Raw genomic sequence first — 20,836 nt, forward strand, 5'->3', positions numbered from 1 at the left:
TGTCTGCATTAGACATCTCTCACCGTAATTCAAATCCACTTCTCCTAATAGCCAAATTAACTATGCCTAACATAGTTCTTTTCCTGAGTAATCCTTTCTGTATTGGAAGAGATTAACACAACCTCCCTCAGTGCAGTTTTCTCCAGATTAAACAACCCTAGTTTGCTCAATCTTTCCCTAAAGGCATACTTTTAGATGGCTGATCATTATAATTGCTTGCAGCTGGACTCTGTCCAGCTACTTTACTTTTCCAACTGAAGTCACAGTTCTGCTAAGGAGCTCACAGCACTGAAGAAGAGAACAGATGAATTACATCACAAGTCTAGGAGTTCCTTGCTGTAATGGCCTCTGGTGATGCAAATCAGTTAACCATTCCAAAGATATTGCTTAGCCTTATGCCTAAGTTTTCCATGAAAGGGCAGTTCACTTAAATTCCTGCAGTTACCAGAAAGAGCACTGCAATCCTCCTTCTTTGACCCAGTAATTTCAAGCATATTTCATTGACATATTCAACACTAAATCTGCTTACTGCAAGTTGACGTTACAATTAAATTACCTACACATTTTTCGTTCCCTGCCTTAAGATGTATTAATATCACCATTAAATCTAGTGATAACATTTTGGATATTCAGAAAATAGTTCTCTATCTTTAATTTTTTTTTTTTATATATTGTGTTTGGGGATTTATCAGGATGAAAAGTCCTGGATAAATATTAGATGACTATCCTAAAATAATTAAAATAATATTAGTGCAAGATGAAGAGAATTGCAGCAAAGCAAACAGAAAAAAATAATCATAATGTTCTGGTAACTGCTGGTTACTCTCTTTCATCATATAATAACCATTGAAGGGCTTTTTCATTTCCATTTAGTGATTTTTAATTTAGTGGTAGACTTCCATTATGTAACACAAATGAACAATAATTAATTTAATCATTTAATATGCAATTTTTGCTTTTAAGGACTTTTAAACAATTTACTTCAAGCCTTAAAGGGCAGCTCAATTTTCAAATTACAAGACATATATAAATTTTGGGGTGGTGCCAATGCTAAAATTCACATTAGCTTGTACCAGGGGAGTAGCTAACCCTGTTCTGCAGTCCTATATATGAATGTAAAACTCTCCAGGAATTCATTTAAAAGCTCCTGAATTTTTATTGTTCTACTACTACTCACATTTTTTTACTGTGAAAGAGAAAAGAATATTTTAAAACGTAAATGCTATGCTTGTCATTCCTTTCCAGTTTGTTGAAAAAACAGGAATACACTTGGTCCTGTTGGTTATGGCTATTCAAAGAACAATTCATTCTAATCATACCACTTTTACAAAGGATGAACACAAAAAGCTATAAAATATCTACCACCCACTCAAGAATCCTGTGACAAATTCCAAGCCAAACATACAACTGCAACTTCATGCTTCATTTGAGAAACCTGACTTTCACTCACCCTGACAAGGTGAGAAAAAAGTCACTATTCATCCTAACTCTCAAGCAGAGACTGTTTCACTGGCAATTTACTATCATTCTAATGAAGAAAAAATGGTTATCAAATTTCACGGTTTTCCCAGCAGCTATCTTTTATCCATTTTCTTTTTTGTTTATTTGTTTGTTTTTCTCTAGAGAATCAGTCAAGAAATCTATTCTATTGAGAGGCAAAAAAGACTATTAGGACCAAAGTGAAAAAACTTCAGAAGGAAGACAAGTTGTCATTCTTCTTCAGTTCTTCTAATGTCATTTGTTCTTGAATCTTGTCTGAAATAGTTTCTGTCTAATATGGGCAGTTCTTAAAATAATTTAATGCTCTTGTAACATCTGTATTCAGCCTATTTCCTTTCCATCACGAAGCATTTTATATCAATACAACCCATAACCTTTCAATATCATAAAATCCCAATTTTATTCCATGTTTCTTGTATTTTTTGTCTTGTATCCACTTCTCATTTACTGTAGGCCACTGTTGACTTATCCTTTTAATCTAGAATTGCTCCTTAGCAGATACAATTTTCATATTGACCTAAGACACTAACAGTAGGGAAGAACAAATCCTGAGTCATACTGCTTGACCAGTGCTAAGATCAGGACTAGTTTTGTGAAACCTAACTAGTCTAAAAAACATAACAGTCTCTTCTATTTTCAGCCTTATGTAGAATAAAGAAAGACAGCAGTGCAATTCTGGGAGGAATAGAAGAACCTAAAACATTTTTGCTTGTCTCATTGAGTTTTATTTTTAATCCAGCATCAACAATTTTTAGTCAGATAACATGGGTTTGTTAGAGTGAAAGTTTGAACTCTACTGCCTTATTACATGCAGGCAGAAGAACACCCTGCAGGCCATATGATTGTCATATTTTGTTTATAGATACAATCATATACAGCACTAAGTGCTTTTGTTGTGTATTTCAATGTACTGTGTTCTTTTGTTAAACACAGGGCTTAGGTTCAGCATTTTAAAAACGTCTATCAATTATATAATAGCTACCACAGGAAAAGAAGAGGCTTTCTGACTTCTTTAATGAAATACTATGGCCTACAGCAAAGCTTGAAACTTATTTAATGCAGTTATGGAAAACATCAGAAGTTTTTTGAGTCATTTTCTTTTACCACGTCACAAGAAAGGGAACTACTGGATTTTGAATCTGTAACTTCCAAAAATAATTGACCAATTTCAGTGTTGATGGATTCCTTCAGTATTAGATACAAGACATGAGGCCTAGAAAAAAAAGGAGAAATCAAATACTGATTCAAATATCTTTATGATTTCTTTATGCCTGAAGGAAAGCTCACTGTCAGTGTGAGGTTCCCAATTTTTACTAGTTCACCAACCACTGTGCTTAAGGCTGATGGTGGTTATTGCTGTCTCTCTGATAGTTCATCACATCAGTGTAATTTTAATTTATAGTTTTAGTCATAAATCAAGATCATTATGGGAAAATGGATGCCCCTGAGTCATTTATATCCTCAATGCATACACTCCATAAATATGAAAGCTTATGTATCTTATTATTTCTAAGAGAATATTAGAAATCTGTTATTGTAAAATCTCTTTTTTATTTTAACAGAACTCTTGTGCTCTGGTGAAAAACAAAACAAAACACACAAAAATCCCAAACCAAACAATAAAACAAGTACAAGTGAATTGTGTCTTCAAAATTCAGTGTTTTCACTTGAAACACAGAATCATAGAAAGGCCTGGGTTCAAAGCAACCTGAACAATCATCTAGTTCCAACCCCTGTGCTGTGAGTAGGGCCACCTTTCACTAGACCAGGTTGCTTAGAACCCCATCCAACCCAGCCTTGAGCAGCTCCAAGGAAACATGCAAGGTTTTTATCTGCTTTGGATTTTTCTTAAGGAGTAGTATCACATGAGTTGATATCCACACAAGCATTTTAACTGCATCAGCTAAATGTGTGATTTTGAAATCACCAATAATTGTGTCTCCCTGAAGACTCATCAGAAGATCAAAATCACTAGCTTGGAAGAATATGGATTTAGATCTACATATTTTTTCATACTGGGGTCTTTAAACACAGTTTTTGATAGATCAAAACAATGTATAAGCTTGAAATGCAATTTGAGATTGTTTGAAACTGTATTTAAAAATATGTGTTTTTTTAAAAAAGTCAAATATTAGATTTTAAAATTCTTTGACATTTCAACTTTTATTTTTCCAGTTCATATTTAGCTTTAAAAATAGAGCATTTTAGAATGCATTTAGAGCATTTTAAAAGAAATGTTTAGAGAAAAAAAGATATTCAGAAATGAACCCAAACAAACTGAATGGGTTTCTAAGGAAAGGTACTCAGGAACTCATTACTAAAACTTTAGGATTGGGACTATTTCCATCTACTGCCACTGACAAAAGCCACCAGTCAACATCTCTGTCTAGCCCTTATAACAACACATGCAATACAGAACACAGTTTCTAAGGGTGAATTCATTATTAATCATAAAAAGAACTTGATTCAAATTATAAGTGCAAGAAAAAGCAAGCTTGTTTCTAACAACTTTACTTGTACAGATATTACATGGTTGAGAGCTCAAATTTGCTAAACCCACACATTTGTAGAGAACTTTTACGTGTGACCTGGTATGCAAAATACTGTTGCAATATGAATAAAACATAACTTTTGCAGAAACAGCTACCTTTGCCTGGATTTTTATTCATCATAAAAACCATATTTTTTTTTAAGAAAGCATTTTAACTATCAGACTGCCCTGAAAATTAAGTTATCTTTTTCTACTGATAAAGAAAAGAAAATTATGAAAATAAACAACAGAAAACACTGACAGTTAAAGTATCGTCAATGAGCAGAAATTCTAAGGCAATTATTTCTTCCTTTAAAATCATACTAAAAGTTTAAAAGGTCTGATTGTTTCCAGTATATTAAGATCACTTAAAGTCAGGAAACCTTGGAGAGTAAAAGGACTTTACTAAAAGAGGTGTAAATTTACTTGGTCAGAATCATCAGACAATCAGGTTATTTGAGATTATTGTTGGACATTTCTAAATATTTGCTTTCAGAGTTTTCTTGTGTCTGTCGAAGACTGAGATACCTTTTTTAAACTCAAGAATCATGCAAAAATTTAAATTTGGAAGATGGTTATTGTTTCTTAATTTATCTATTGTATCAGAATTGTCATGCATTTGTTTTGTAAGAATTACAGGAGTAGGACTGATCAGTAGTCATGAAGTGCCTGTATCTGGAAGCTATAGTTGCTTTAGAGGAAATTTAAAAGATCACTTAGCCTAAAGGAGAGCATTAATGTTACTGAAGTCTCAATGAAGAAAATTTAAAAGTAGGGGGAATGAGGAAATCAGAAATAGAAAAGAGAAACCTTTGGATTAAGTTATTTAGATGGAAGATATGTTCTAGTTTGTCTTACATTCATTTTTCCATTTTTTTGTACTAAAAACGTGATACTTTCAAGATTTATTTTTCTGACAGGGAAAATGAACAGATGAATAAAAACTATACATTTTCTGAAGCACAATACCAGCTGCATAGATGAACATAATCATAAACATATCATAGCTACAACATGTTACCACACAATTTGAGGAAGAAATATCTGTAAAAACCAGGGTAGAGGTATCTACAGAGGATATCTAGCTTACAAATATTCACCAAAATCATAGTTACATATATCTTCATTAAAAGTAAACTAGAGGAGAAAGGATACAGGGGGGAAGGTATTATATTTTAAAAGCATCTACTTTAAAGAGCAGCAGGGTAAAAATTGTTCTGCCATCTTAATACTGCTTCACTTTCAATAAATATAGATGTTTTCACAGAAACTAATGAAAACATCCACTGTGTTCCCTATGATTCATTGGCACTCAAAAGCACTTCCTAATTTGCAATATGATGATCTGAAGTATTGACAATCATTCAAAAAGATTGCTTGGTTTTAATATATTTTGTCTAGTGAGAGGAGGCAACAGCTTTGCCACAGCAGATCATCATCTGTCATAACTGCCATCAACACCTGCTAAGAGTTTAGTGAATGTGCAGGAGGAGCGAGCCCTGTGTGCCTGTTTGCATCCTGGCCCGTGTGAGCAGGGGCTCTGCAGCAGAGCAGGGGGTGGTGGAGCAAGAGCAGGACCCTAACACAAGGCTGGGAGCAGAAGCTTGCACTGCAGGGCACTGTGCCAGCCCACTCGTATATTCACAACTCCATATACTACACAGAGCTTGCATGGGAGTTGGAAAAACCAGTTGCATCCAGCACGTGAGATGATGGTGGTGAAAAAAGAGAGCCAAACAACATTCTAACACATCCTTAACTTAATGAGAGTTAATTAGGGCATCCTTAGATAAATCCTTTCCTGTTAGATTTGTGATCTATGTGGTTGGTGTGATGGGTATGAGTACCCATCAATCCAATCATATTTCAGAGTTCCCCTGTGTACATATACATGAGGCAGAAATAATGGACTGAAAAACTACAGGCTTAATGAAAAATTTAGAAATCTATGGGGAGATAGAAAAAGGCAGATCATAATGAAATTAAAATTGAAGCAATTTTTTCTGTATCTTTTTTGATATTACTATATAACTGTTATGTTAGTACTAGCATTTGTACAAAATGTGTTTATCAGTTTTTGAGTTAATTTAATAAACACTAACTTTTCAGAAAAATGTAGCAATTATCAAAATCTGGAATGTATTCCATAATAGCTATGATAAGGATCTAACTGTAGTGTTTTCCAGAAATTAATGTTTAATATTAAACTTATTTAACCATTTTTTTTTTCCTTTCATGCCTTTCAATAGACAGATATCAGTTTAGTGAAGGGAAATAACACTGCCACACAATCTGCAACACACAGCTTCTGTTGGTAGGATTTTTTTCTATTTGGGCAGAATAACTAAATAAATGAGTCCCTGACAAGTAGTTACAGATATTAAATTGTAGCTATGCTAAAGTGGTTTAGCAGCTGTGAATGAAAATGGGGAGTCATCATATTTGTTATTGTGGATAGCACTCAGATAATTATTGCAAAATAGTCTGAACAGGAGAATAATTTGTAAATATTTACTACACTGTCTTTGTAACTCTTCATCAGGAACCTCTCACATGGAAAACCAGAGATATTTCAAACCTTCTTTTTGTTGTTTTATTGAATTCACTGCATAAACTTGCTTTGGTGGATCTAGTCATCAATTCACACTGCTGCCCTTCTCATCAGCCTTTAGCAAACAACATTGGTATTTCACATTTGCAGAGATACCCAAACGGCTAACACAACTCAAGTATATTACATATCTAATAAGGAAAGAGATTAACTTAATTTTTCTTCTTCTCTCTTTGCACAAAGACATGTTCTTCCAGAAAGAAGTACCTTGGACCTAAAAATTTCTCAAATTAAACCTTGATGCCTATCTGTCATATAAATCTATGTAATATATCCTCTGAATTTTGTTAAGATGGCAATTTTCATCCCAAATATAATTCCATGCACAAGTGGAACTTAACTAACCCAAAACTTGCAAAGCACATTAAGACAACAATTAAAAACACCATCTAAAGATGGGTAAATTGTGGGTTTTTATTCCTTCTGCTACGAAGTAATAAGGGACAATACAAATCCTAGTTATTAACGTAGAAAAACACTAAAGTCTCCCTTTATATTCAAGGAATATTTTTATTGCAGTAGTTCATCATCCCAATGTTTTAACTAAATCAGAAGTGGTTAAAATTCAAACTTGTCTTTTATGAAACACATTTGCATCCTCTTATATTATTTGAAATACCTGGGCAATTTACCTGTCCCCATCATTTCGTCTGATACCTTTTTTTAAAGGAAGAGTTATTATTTCTTTGCCAAACTTATTAATCTCTCTGAGGAATAACAGATATAAAGTTATTTGAAAATACCATCTGAAGGAGCTGATAACTACACGACCCATCTGACTTGAAAATATAAAGAATTTGATTCAGGCTATTGTGCAATCTTTTACTGTCTTCTCAAGAAGAGAGGGGAAGTGCTTTGTTCTGCCAGCTGACAGAGAATAAATAATATTTTTTAAGTGTTTAAAATAATTTAATACTCAAATGAGTATTCTCCAATGTCAGTATCATAATCCGATTGGTCGAACCATAGAATCATTTTGGTTGAAAAGACATGTAAGATCATCAAGTCTAACCATTGGCCTCCCCTGGTGCAGCTTCTAATAGTTTCCCCTGTCCCATCACTTATTTCTTTCAGGTAGTTGTAGAGAGCAGTAAATTCTCCCCTGAGGCTCCTTTTCTACCTAACAGAATAACCAAGCCCAGCTCCCTCAGCCACTCCTCACAAGATCTGTGCTCCAGACCCTTCACTAGCTTCATTGCCCTTTTCTGGACATGCTCCAGCCCCTCAATGTCTTGCAGTGTTCAAGGGGAACCTTACTGGCCCCTACAACTACTTGAAAGAAGGTTGTAGATGGGTGGAGGTCAGTCTTTTCTCACAGGTACTGAGTGATAGAACAGAAGGAAATGCTTTCAAGTTGTGCCAGGACAGGTTTAGATTTCATAAGAGGAAAAAATTCTTCCACTGTAAGGGTAGTCAAGCAATGGAATAGGCTGCCCAGGGAAGTGATGGAATCACCATCCCTGAAGATATTTAAAAGATTTGTAGATGTGGCCATAGGGACATGGTTTAGTGGTGGTCCTTGCAGTGTTTGCTTGATGGTTGGACTCAATGACCTCAGAGGTTTATGCCAACCTTAATGATTCTATGATTTGATAAGCTGCAGCCTCTCCAGTGCCAAGTACAGAGGGACAGTCACTGCCCTGGTCCTGCTGTCCTCACTATTTCTTGTACAGCCAAGATGCCATTAGCCTTCTTGGCCACCTGGGCACACTACATATCCTAATCAGCTGTGTCAACCAACACTCCCAGGACCTTTTCCGCTGGGCAGTTTTCCAGCCAGAAACTTGCCCTCAGACTGTTGGGGTTGTTGTGACCCAAGTGTATGACTCATCACTTCACCTCGTTGAACCATGGCAATTGATCCAGCCTGTCCTGAGTGCTCTTTAGAGCCTTTCTACTCTCCATCAGATCAGCACTCCTGCTCAACTTGGGCCTCGTTCTGCAAACTTACTGAGGGTGCACATGTTCACCACATCCACATCACTGATAAAGACATTAAACAGGACTGGCCCCAGTACTGACCCCAGGAGAGCACCACTTGTGACCAGGTGCTAACTGGACGTAACTCCATTCACTGTCATCTCTGGATGCCTTGGCCCTCCAGCCAGTCTTTTACCCAGTGAACAGTGTGCCCGTCCAAACCATGAGCAGCCAGTTTCAGCAGGACAATACTAAGGGAAACAGTGGACTTACGTTTAGATGAAGTTGATTACTCCACTGCCCAATTACTTTGTATTCTGTACTCTTGTTGGTGATTTGATACTGAAAAATATCATAGCGTCCAGGAGCATCTCCATTTTCATTGAAAACCACAGGTGTTCCAGCACTCCCTGAAAAAAATATTAAAAGCAGTAAATACCCTTAAAGGAATGTTAAAAATATACATTAAAGAAAAAATACTAATTAGAAATTGAACAGGTTCTTCATAATGCAAATATAGTATAATAATAAATTCAAAAACCTCCCCAAAACAAAATGTATGTTATTATCATCATCACAAAATCTACACTATGATTCTATGAAAATAATTTTAAGATATAGTCCTTTGCTGTCTTTTTCTCTGATTCTTTGGTTGAGGGTGTTTTGTGTGTGTATTATAGAACATTAGGCAATTCTAGAATAAAACAGAAACTAAGACATTTCTTTTGACATGAAGAAAGACATAATTTCACTTTAGGATGTGTATACTTGGCAGTAGGCAAAAATAGCAATCTTGTGATGAACTACATTAAAAATTTCCCAGTTAAGTACAAAAATATTGCTAATATCCTCAACTTAGAAGCCAATACTCATAAAAGACCTTGAGATGCAAATGTTTAAATTGTGTCACAGTTAAGTATGCTGTTTCTAACACTGACCACCTATGAAAAGGTATTTTATCAAAATAAATTAAGTACATCAGCTGTGCTTGTTGCTCTCTCCTCTATACACGGCACTACCTGACAGAAAAGGCCATTGCTGAAGCTGTCAAAAGTTATAAATCGACACTGTTCTTATTTGATCAACAAAATGTTCAAAGATTGAAAACTACACATCTACCTTGGCAACCAGACCAGCCAAATTAGAACATATTTTGATGGATTCCTTCAAGGTGACATCAAGGACCTGCACTACTGCAGAGACTTTTCAAAAGCTACACCCCTTCCCCAAATTTTTATATATAGATGAATCATATTTATAGTTGAGGTCCATTGAAGAAAAATTCAAGTATGCTAATGTTCTTTTTCAGTGATTGTTGAAATTTATCTTCACTGGGGGAAAACCCAAACCACCACAAAATGCCCTCACAATATTTTCATGTTTCTCCATGTAAACACCCAAAAAAAGAATAGCCAGTTCATAGTAAATTCCTACACTATAACACATGTTAATATATCGGCTAGAGGCACTAAGTCCACTGTGAGTGGTTTCCAGAGAATTAAAAAAAAGCTTGAAATTCTGGGTACCTATCAAGAAGAAGTAAGCTAGTAGAAGTAGGAGCAGTATACACACTCCAAGATTGCAACATAAATTCTTCTTGTATGTCTGTCTGTCTCTCTCCCATAAAGTATTTTGTTCTCTAAAGCATTTTGTTTTGTATAACAGCTTTCATATAAAATTGATATCCAGTGAAATAAACAGTGTTTTGAGAGTGACAAGTGGCACATTAAATACTGTGCCAATTTCACAGTTTTGCCAGAAAAATTCTGGCTGCAAAAATTGGATGTGAGCAATCATGGAAGACGAGTATCAAAAATTATGTGTGGTAAAGACTTAAGACCCCATGAAGATAGAAGAGACTCTACAGAAAATTTTGGAAAAGTCTTCATGCTTTGCTCCCAATTCTTTTGACAGAATGAAGGGCAAGAAAAATCCCAGTCTACAATCTTTCAAGCAATAATATTATTCTTCACTGGTCACACAGCAGGTTGATGCAATAAATTTCTTCCACCCAACAAACACATCCTCAGCTGTTGTTGGTACATAGTTATGGAGGTAACCTTCAAAATATTACTGTATAGTAAAAATAGAATTCATCTTTCCACTCAGCAGCATTTGAAGACCTCATGAAAAAACAGCCATTTTTATGAACAGATAGGAAATATTCTTGGTGTACATTAAGAGCAATGGGAACTTAAGACATTATTATGCTCAGCAATAAGAGTGTGAGCTTATAATATATAGCTGGCTTTAAAAATATCTTCTGCTGGTTTTGGTTGCCATAAAGTTAATTTTTTTCATAATGGGTTTACTGGGGCTCTGATTTGGATTTGTGCTAAGAACTATTGACAACACAGGGATGTTTTAGCTATTTCTGAGCAGCATTTACATAGAGTCAAGGTGTTTTCTGCTTTTCGTCCCACTCCACCATCGGGGAGGCTGGGGATGCACAAGGAGTTGGGAGGGGACCAATCAGGACAGCTGACCCCAACTGACTCAAGGGATATTCTCTACCATAAAACATCATGTTCAGTATATAAACCTGGAGGAGAAGAAGGAAGAAGGGGACAGCTGGGGAGATGGCATTAAATCACTCACTCTATGTGTGATGCTTTCCTGGAGAGGACTGAACACCTGCCTGCCCATAGCATGTGGTGAATGAAGTCCTTTTGCTTTGCTTATGTGTGCAGCTTTTGCTTCACTTATTAAACTGTCTTTATCTCAACCCATCTGTTTTCTCAATTTTACCCTTCCAGTTCTCTCCCGAGTCCAGCTGATGGGGGAGGGAGTGAGTCTGTGTGATGCTCTGCTGCAGGGGTTAATCCAAAACACATGTACAAAGTGACTGACTAGTCCAAACCAGAGCTATCTTTATTTTTTGGGTGTAGTGCTGTTCTCAGCTAGAACACAACAGCATCTCATGCTGAGCACCACAATCAACAGGGACATAGCAACTTGCTAAATTCAGCAGCCTCACCAACTGAGTCCAGCAAGATTTTTCCCATGTGGCAAAAGTCAAACAACCTTTGTCAAGTTAATAAAATCAGGCTTGCTAAAAGCTGGAATAAGTCACAGAAGATTTACACTCCCTAACACTGAGCAAAAAACACTATCCCTTTGTTAAACAGCGGATTTTAGAAAGTGCAGTAACAGTCACAGTGCCTGCCCTAGAGTATATTTGATTGTGTTTTAGCAATGCTGCCATAACTTGTATATTCTGTTAACAAGGAGACTATTGCTTTAATCCATGTCTTATTATATTTGTATTCCATTCTGGAATGAAACATTTAATGAACTATAACTAGGACGTATGCATGACTGGATTGTTCTAATAAACCATTAGCTACATAACCAGGAAAGGAAAGTTAAAGGCATTTGCAGAAAACCTGTGGATTTGACCAGTGGTTCCCAAAATAGTGAATACAAGATGGTAGCAGAAGCCTTGAAAGTGTAAGGACAGAATGGAAGTGTAAGACAAACTAGATGTCTCAAGGCTATAAACAAACTACCAAGGGTTAATTAATATTCTTTAAAAATGTTAATCTCATCTGAAGAAAAATATACCCTGGTGAATGATCTAAATGAAGAGTGCATCTGAGAATGGATAGTCCTCAAATTGAAAAGGTTTTCTAAGAAAATATACTTGTTGGATAGTCCATCAAATTAAAGTGCATACTTCTGTGGAAAAAACTGATTAACACTGTAGAGAGAGCAGATAATAAACCATGTCCAGAAACACTGTAGCTGACCATAACAGCTAATCTCATGTGAGGAGGCAAACTTGGATTCAGTATACACACTCAAACAAATGCCATTGAAGTATAAAAGTGTCTCTTTTTCTGACAACCAGATATGCAGAACTGAGCACTCTTGGTATCTGGTACTGCCACATATACTCTATCAGTACCATTGCAGGGAATTGCATCATAGTTCAAGTTCAAGACAATTTAAATGCTCCTCTTATTGAACATTGAGGTCTACCTGCAAAACTTAAATTTAACACACTGTAGAGAGAAATAACACGGAATACAACAAAGACCTGAGGTAGCGAGCCAGGACTACATAAATTCCAGCTTAGGTAAAAAGTACTTTGGGAAACCACAACAAACAGTTCTTGAGTATTTATACTAGAGAACGAACTTGGCTAGCTTCATTTGGGAACCACATTCAGTGGAAACCATAATAGGAAAAATGTTACTTTTGCTCAGGATAAATATTCCTATAATGCTAGTGTAGACCACCATAGAGAATAGAGAAAGCAGGCTGCTTTTTTAAAAACAATTTCATTGATTTAAAATTTAAAAATATCTTTAAAGCAATCATTTAATAAAATAGCTAAAGAGAAATGAGGGAACTGTCTTTGAGCCTTTTCATATTTTATTCTATATGTGGTTGTGTAATTTCAACTCATGAATGACTCAGACAATTGTATTCAATCTGTCACCATTTTAACTAAATTTTTAATCTATTCTGGATGTCTAGAACAAAGGTACCTCGTAGAATTTCCAGATTACTTAGTAAGCTTGGCTAACTATGGAAAATCATGTGTGAGCTTTTACATTCTTCATCTCTCCTTCATACCAATCTTTTTCAATTTGGTTGGGGCTGGGTTGGGTTTTTTTAATATAAAGGCATAGTTACTAACTTATTTTGAGATCTGTTTCAGAAGTATTTCTTTGTTGAGCAAAGGACTTATTTACAATTTTTAGGTATAAAGTAATACTCTGGTACTGAAATAAATTCTCCCTCCTCCTTCCCACTTTGCAGCAATCAGCATTAAACAAAGCTGGATGTTAAACTAGCACCTCAGCTAGACATTTCAGAATGTTTCTGCGACCTCAGCTGTTTATGAGCCTTTCAAAATGCAGGTTAAAATAGCCAGAGAAGTTATTTAAAGAAGAAAAAATGGTAAAATGTATGAGGTTTTTAAATTTGATTCAAAGCTATGATGGACCCTTTTGAATTTTCAATGCCTTATATAGATATCAAGGAGGACCCTTTCTGATAAGCAGATGTTCTAGTACAGGTCCTTTGTGCACTGGACTTGAAAATTCACATTCTTCTGAAGAAATCATTAAACATGTACCTTGATCTTCTTGAGGTGCTGCTCAGCAACTACCTAATCCTTCATGTGCCTATATTGTCAAATTACATTTCACATGATTCTAAAATATCTCCTCTTGTACTGCAGACTGTAATATTAGATCCCTGTGAGGTTACAGCGTGCACTTGGCCAATACCTTCCAGTGAAATTCTCTTTATTTCATGAAGTGGACAAGAAGTGCATTTACTAGTAAACCACAAGTTCATGTGTAGTACTGGCCAAGTGCATATAAAAATGATTAATATATAAAAGTTCTTAAATTAAGAACAGCACTGATCTTTATTTTAAAAATATTTTAAATTAAATCAACACATTTGGATTCTTCTTATAGGAAAATCTTTTAATTTTTTTTTTTTATTATGAGGCCCTGTTACTTCAGTACATTGACAAAAGTGTAGAAAAGTGGTTGTGCTGATATGTCTCACAACTGCCATTTACAAAATATTCCAACTCTAGTGGAGCAAATTTCATTATAAAGCATGATACCAGATACAAATCTTTTATTTCTGAAATCACATGTCTATGGATTTATGTTATTTTTTTACTTGAAATTAAAATTACCTAAGCTAAGTCTTCATCCTTTGAGCGGTTCCACATAAACTACTTTATCTGCTATGAATCTAAAGAACTAAGCCTGGATTCAATGGTAGGCTTAGGAGAATGGAAGTCAAGCAGTTATGTAGTGCACAGTAATACAATTAACTATTGTGTATCAAAACTTCAGAATGCACCATTTCTTAGCATTCAGCTTTATGGAAAGTTTCCTCAGATTTGTAGATCAATTCTTATTTCATTAATTCATGCAAATAATTTCAAGTACTAGAGTTAAGGGTTCAGATTTTTTTTTTTTTCATGATCATTTCATTTAAGTAGGTTTTAAAAGGAAAAAGTACTACAGAGATGTAGATTAATGAAATTGTTCTCAGGAAAGTAAAAAGAGGGAGAATAATCATTAGAACTTTCAGTACCAAAAGTTCCCAGAGAGGAAAAATGCATAAAGAAAAATTAAGCAGGATGTTAGTCAATGAGACAAATGCAATAGAAGGTTGAAATGGAATAAATGGGAAGAGTAAATAATAGGCTGTTATAACATATAATAGAAAAAAAAAAAAAACCCACAGAAAATTATAAACATCTAATCAGAACTAGCAAAAGTTAATTTCTGAATGTCAGGCTGTCAGAGAAAGAATATACAGTATACCAAGCTATGTGAGGTTTGTAACAAATGAAGCTGTTATCTGCTCAATCTCCACACAGCAGACATTTTAAAACAATGAGCAATGTGGTTACTAAAATATAAAATGATGATTGTATTCCAGCTATTCAAAGTCTGAAAAGACTTCTTTTCGTGCTTACCCTACATGTTTCAGTTCAAGATTAGGATAATAAAACAAGTTTTCATCCATTTTCATTACATACAGACCTTTACTGACATTTTAAATATCCTAAGATACTGTATACATCCACACAGATATGCAGAATATGCAGATGACAGAGAATCTGTGCCTTTCTGAGGCAGCAGCTGGAGGCCAGATGGATACCCTGGGGTATCTTAAATGGCATTTGATGCCCATGTTTAGGCAATTTATCTTACTTACCACAGGGCAAATTCTGGCTGTTCATGTATGAATGCACAAAATAGAATGAAAGAGAAACTAGGAGTGGTACAAGAAATTAATTATATACAGATTTAGGGTATATGTAATACAAATTTTGGTGGTACCCTTTACAAGGCTTATAGAGAAAGTAAACAATTTGGTATTGAAATTAACTGATATAAATTCATTCCGAGTCAGGCAGCAGAACTTTACTTTTTTGAAGCTGATGGATGAGAACTTAAGCTGTGATTTTGCACAGAGGCATATAATTTATTTGATGTCTTGGTCCTCAGCATAGTGAAAAAATTAAAATTGTGTATTTCTCTGAAAGGAACAGTTCATTCCACTCTTGTATAACATCAGCCAGGGCAAGTACCGTAAGCCCATGTTATTTAAAATAACAAATAACAAGTAGAGCTTTTTTCCTTACAGAATCTATTAGAGCTTCTTCCCACATCATGCACAGAGACATGCATCATAAAACCTACCCTGAAATGAATAAAATTCAGTGATGAGACTGAACTCTAGCTACCAACAGTATAGGGGTAGTAAAAAGCAATTTGCTCTATTATTAACTAGTTGGTGTAACAGTGGGTTTTAAAAGTAGTGATCTAAATGCAAACTCTGGTTCATGTAGTCCTTCAGCTACAACTTCAAGTATATACAGGAGAGAAATGAATCTACATTTTCCTTGTTCCTTATTTCTCTCCCCCAGAATCTTTTATTGGCTACTCTCAGCAAATACACTACAGTGGTGACATTTTTTTTTTCTTACCCTTTAACAAATAACTCAACCCAGAATATAAAAACACAGAACTCTAGCTCCTCTCCTTACAGCACCTTGAGTCTACTATCAGAAAATATGTATATCTGTAATACAACTGTATCACAGATTAAACTTTGAATTTTGCTAGATAAAGAATTAAAATTGGTAGACACCAGTCTGTCACCTGCTATGGTGACACAGAATTGAGAAGGCAGTTTTGTGTCTCTACAACATCTCCCAGTCTGGACTCAGCCCATTCTCTGCTCAACAAGCCTATGCCTTGACCTCTCCTCCCAGTGGTGGATCAATGCTGTGTGAATGACCTTCCCTTCTCCACTGCTAGCAGGGAGGGGTAGGAGATGTAGCTGAGCTACTTCACAGGAATGTGCTACAGCAAGGCAGGAATTATCACTGTGGCCTTGTCAGAAGCATACATCAATCCTAGGAAAAGAATGTGATGAATGAGATTCTGATGGGGAAGGAGCTGCTGAAGAACAAAAATGAGCCCCTTTGAACCTCTGCTGCCACCTTAGCTTTGGTCCTTTCACCTCTGGAAAAGAGACAGCTCTGTCCACACATGGGAGGGGGTTTTGAGGAGAAGAGAGGAGGAAAAGAGTGAGACAAAAAGCTTGCTGTTCTCTACATGTAGCCAAAAAGCTCAGTGCTACCAGCATATTTGAAAAATACAGCTTCTTTTCATTCTGTATTCAAAAAATCCATAGAGACAGGTTTCATCTTAAAATCTACAGCATATATTGTTAGCCAGAGAAGATTGATTCAGTACTACAGCTGAAGAATCCAGCAAGTCAAAAAAGCCAACAGGCTCAGGGAACGGATATTGTATGCAATGGGAACAGATCACTCAATCCTCTAAAGATCAACGCACGGAATAAAATTCAACTGAGAGATAAATACTACTCTAGTAACATACCAAAATAGTAGCAGGGTGATATGACATTATCTAATATAAGCTAACAGCTTGTACTGAAAGAGGAAGCTATAAGAGGGTAGTTAGGTTTCTCATATAAAAATGTGTGAATAGATGCATAAAGTTTTGTTTTCACAGTATTATATACTGGATAGTATCAAATGCTCTTTGGTGGAAAATGGTGATTTTAATGTTATCAAGTATATGTGCATATTTTGGTTTTAAATATTGTAGTTGGGCATTCTTTCTTTTCAAATATATTTTGCAGCACAAGTAGTAGCAAACACATTTCTTGTAATTCCTCTGAGAAGAGTTCATGGTTATGATTCTCCACACAAAAAAAAAAAAAAGAAAAAAAAGAGTAGCTGACACATATGCTGGGACATAAGTGGGATTGAAAGTGTGAGGAGTCTTTTCCACAAATACAACCACAAGTAATTTTTTAGTATTACCAAAATGAATACACTTTAAGTAGACATAAATTTCTCTATTAAATCAGGATCACCTGCAGATCCCAGCAACGCAACCATGTTATGAGAACATTCCCAGATTAAAAGTGTTTTCATACCATTTATTTATTTTGTCATGATTCTTTTGGCAACAAAATAAAAAACTTCTTTCAAGAAGCTGTAGCTATATAAAGCCATTCAAAGAGATCAGAAGAGTTTGAGGACATTCAGGAGTGTCCAAGATGTTCTGCAACTTTTTTTACCTGAAACTCTAGTTATCCAGGAAGCACAGAATAATTGTCTTCTGACCATAAATCATCAGTTTATCTCAGTGTATACAAGGACTCACAAAGACATATTTGAGAACTACATGGCATGGGTGCACCCTGCCTGTATCTGTCTTCACCATTAACTATCGTGAGATACTGGGGATCCTATTTATCCTTCTTGTTCCATTTTTCCTGCTGTGTGGCACTGCTTGGTTAGGGTTTTGCTGTGCTTCAATCCATCTTCCTTTTATTTTTTTTGGGGGGGGCAGGGGAAGTTTGTTGTTTTGGTTTTGTTGTTTAGGATGTTTTTTGTTGGTTTTGTTTTACTAGTCCCAGAAAGATGTACTTATTTCAGCACTGCTGACCGCAGTCACATTTTTTGTCAGGTTTCAGGTAAAAGCATATCAAGCTGACAATTGACAGAGTGTCTTTCAGATGACACCAGACTTTTCTCATCAGCTTGCACATACTGAATGTGAGAAGGCAGAGATGAGTTACAGCTGTCTGCTTCAGACTCCAGTCTGAGCATTTACTTCATGCCAGGATGAAAACATGCCAAACGGATACATACATACCTCTGTGAACTTCAGGAGTCAAAGGACACTAAGATAAAGTGTTTCAAATAAGGAAACAACTTAGTTAATAGTAGTAACTTACAAGTACCTGTACGGTCTCAGAAAGGAGGATTTCTTCCCTTTCCACTCCAGAAAAATCCCCCTGCTATGGAACCACATGAGAGAAGGGAAACGTTGAGCTCAGTGAAAGTTGTGCCCTAAAGGTAGTGGGGCTCATACAAGGAAGATGAACAAAGAAAGCCACACACTACTACAGGAATCAATGCAGACTGTGATGTTCAGGAACTAGTTAAGCTGCAAGGGCTGTCTGCAGAAAAAGTGGACATCTGAAGAGCCATGTGTATTTCTAGGTGCTTTTGGACAAATGTTTTTAGAGTTTGATCTGCCTCTCAAGCACTGCCTCTCAAGCAGTGTCTGTATTAATAGGTTCCTGAGGCCAGTGAAAAGCAAATAAAAGTTCTTTGCCTCAGGTAGCTGCCTGGGAACGGAGGCAGCATCCTGGTGAGTTAAGATAACCATCCTCAGAGTAATTGTAAAAATGTCACCAAAATGGGAAATGGTCCAGCTAATGGGCTTCATCCCCAATACAAGGATTGCTCTGCCAACTCCAAGAGAGCATTTATTTGTGATTTTGCTCCTCTGTCTCCAGGCTTTTGAAGTCCTAGACCATGGCCATAGTTCTCAGATATCATTACAGACGTCTTAGTATTTCTGTTATTTCTTTTCTAAGCCTTCATTATTTTTCAAGATATGATATATTGCTAGAATAAAAATGAACAGAAAATAGGCAAACAAAATCAGTGCCACATAACCATAGCTGAAATAATGGATTGTAGAGAATGAAGGAACTAAACAATTTCCTATTTAAGGCTTATATGCAGTGTAGTTAGTTTACCAAAAAAATCCAACACCCAATGTACAAACTCATAGCCAAAAGCAATTAGCCATAAGAATATTCTGAAAGCACATAAATAATTTAAGATTTCTCAAACAAGACACATCTGCATCCTTAACATTGTCTCATTGGGATTGTCATTATGTAACAGACATTAGTCCATTAACATTTAGTTAGCAGACACCTGAAACATAAATGCCATTTTCTTGTCTGTCTAACCAAGCAGCTTATTATGACCAATGTACTCTCAGTCACCCATGAGGATAGTTCATCTTGCTGAACAAGATCCTATTTGACATTGAGCTATTTCCTGCTTTTTCCTGGAGTGCAATCAGCTGTGTGTTAATTAAAATAATTAACCAGGTTAAAAGTATATCAGGATATTTCCTAATATTGATTTCTATCACTTGTCAGGGATGAAAACCAACCTTCCTTCCTGTGCTTTGGCTGGGGCTTAAACTCTGACATTTAGTGAGGACAACGCTCCGAAGAGGAACTGTTAAATATCCATAAACCATTTTGCAGCTAGATTTCTTTTGTGTGGTCTACATCAAAAATGAACTAAGTCACACAATTGTACACACATACACACACATAGAGCTGCAGGCCACGCTTCAATTACCACAAAAAATTTGGAGAGAGGCATCAAGCAGAAACGTCACTCTCAGAATCACAGCTTTGAATTTTCCAAAGTACCCAAGGTAATGTTATTTCAGCCTTATGGCCTTGTCATGTCTTATTCTTTGATGTTTCTAGAATGCAAAATCATCTAATACAATTCACAACAAATGTTACGTTATTCATTAAAGTATTACCTTGTGACAGAAGGAGGGAAAGACTACAAAGCAGTTCCTGAGAAGCCTGATGTGCAATTAAAAAAATGCTTGAAATTCCTGAGCCCTTCAAGTCTGAACAGCAATAATTAATATACTGCAATCAAAGGATAAGTAATTTATAGGATTTTGCTGTCTTGTTTCTTTGTAATTACAACAACCATTAGTGAGCAACTGATGTCCACTGAAAATTTACTCTGTTGCCATGGTTATTTTAAGGCAATTGTAAAGCTACTAATCTCCAAAGACATAAAACTATATTAATGCTATAAAACATTTAAGAAGTTGTTTTAGTTTACAATGTTTTACAATTCGTTTATAGGTCACAGTTTTACTCAAAAACTGACTTAAATTTGAAAGGAATTTAAAACACCTATAACCTATATACTCACTCCCATGCTTCCCACTTTTTAAAGACCCTACTTTAGAGATCATACAGACTATATGGGAGGTCAGTCAATGGAATCTTTCAGTATTAAATTTTCAGAAACTTATATACTATACTATAACTATAGTATACTATAGTTACTAGTATTATAGCATAGTAGTATACTATAGTATAGTATGGTATAGTATACTAGTGTACTATACTATAATATACTAATTTTTATACCTTTATGGTTGTTGTGAAGGAGTATAACTGGACTTTTTTCACTGACTTTTGCCTAGAATACAAGGTTATTCACCTGTTTAAATGGATTGTATTTGAAGCTGTTGATATATGGGGCAGTAATTTACTTTTATTGAAGATAAATGGGGACAATTTTTTAACAGGAAAACAAGTCTTTATTAGAAGAGCAATATATTCTCTGAACAGTTGATCTCTCCATTCAAGGAAATTGGTGATGAGTGTTTCTC

The 20,836-nt window shown here is 35.6% G+C and overlaps 1 protein-coding gene across 2 annotated transcripts in view; it reads right to left on the bottom strand.

Moving 5' to 3' along the window:
• GRM8 (glutamate metabotropic receptor 8) overlaps window positions 1-20,836 on the bottom strand; it is a 301,344-nt gene that overhangs the window by 56,575 nt on the left and 223,933 nt on the right. For both annotated transcript variants that reach the window (XM_053977511.1, XM_053977512.1), the window contains exon 7: window positions 8,835-8,971. In XM_053977511.1, the coding sequence (XP_053833486.1) occupies window positions 8,835-8,971 (137 nt within the window). The remainder of the gene's footprint in view (window positions 1-8,834; window positions 8,972-20,836) is intronic.

The sequence above is a fragment of the Vidua macroura genome, chromosome 5 (genome assembly GCF_024509145.1).
Source record: "Vidua macroura isolate BioBank_ID:100142 chromosome 5, ASM2450914v1, whole genome shotgun sequence".
Taxonomy (NCBI): Eukaryota; Metazoa; Chordata; class Aves; order Passeriformes; family Viduidae; genus Vidua; species Vidua macroura.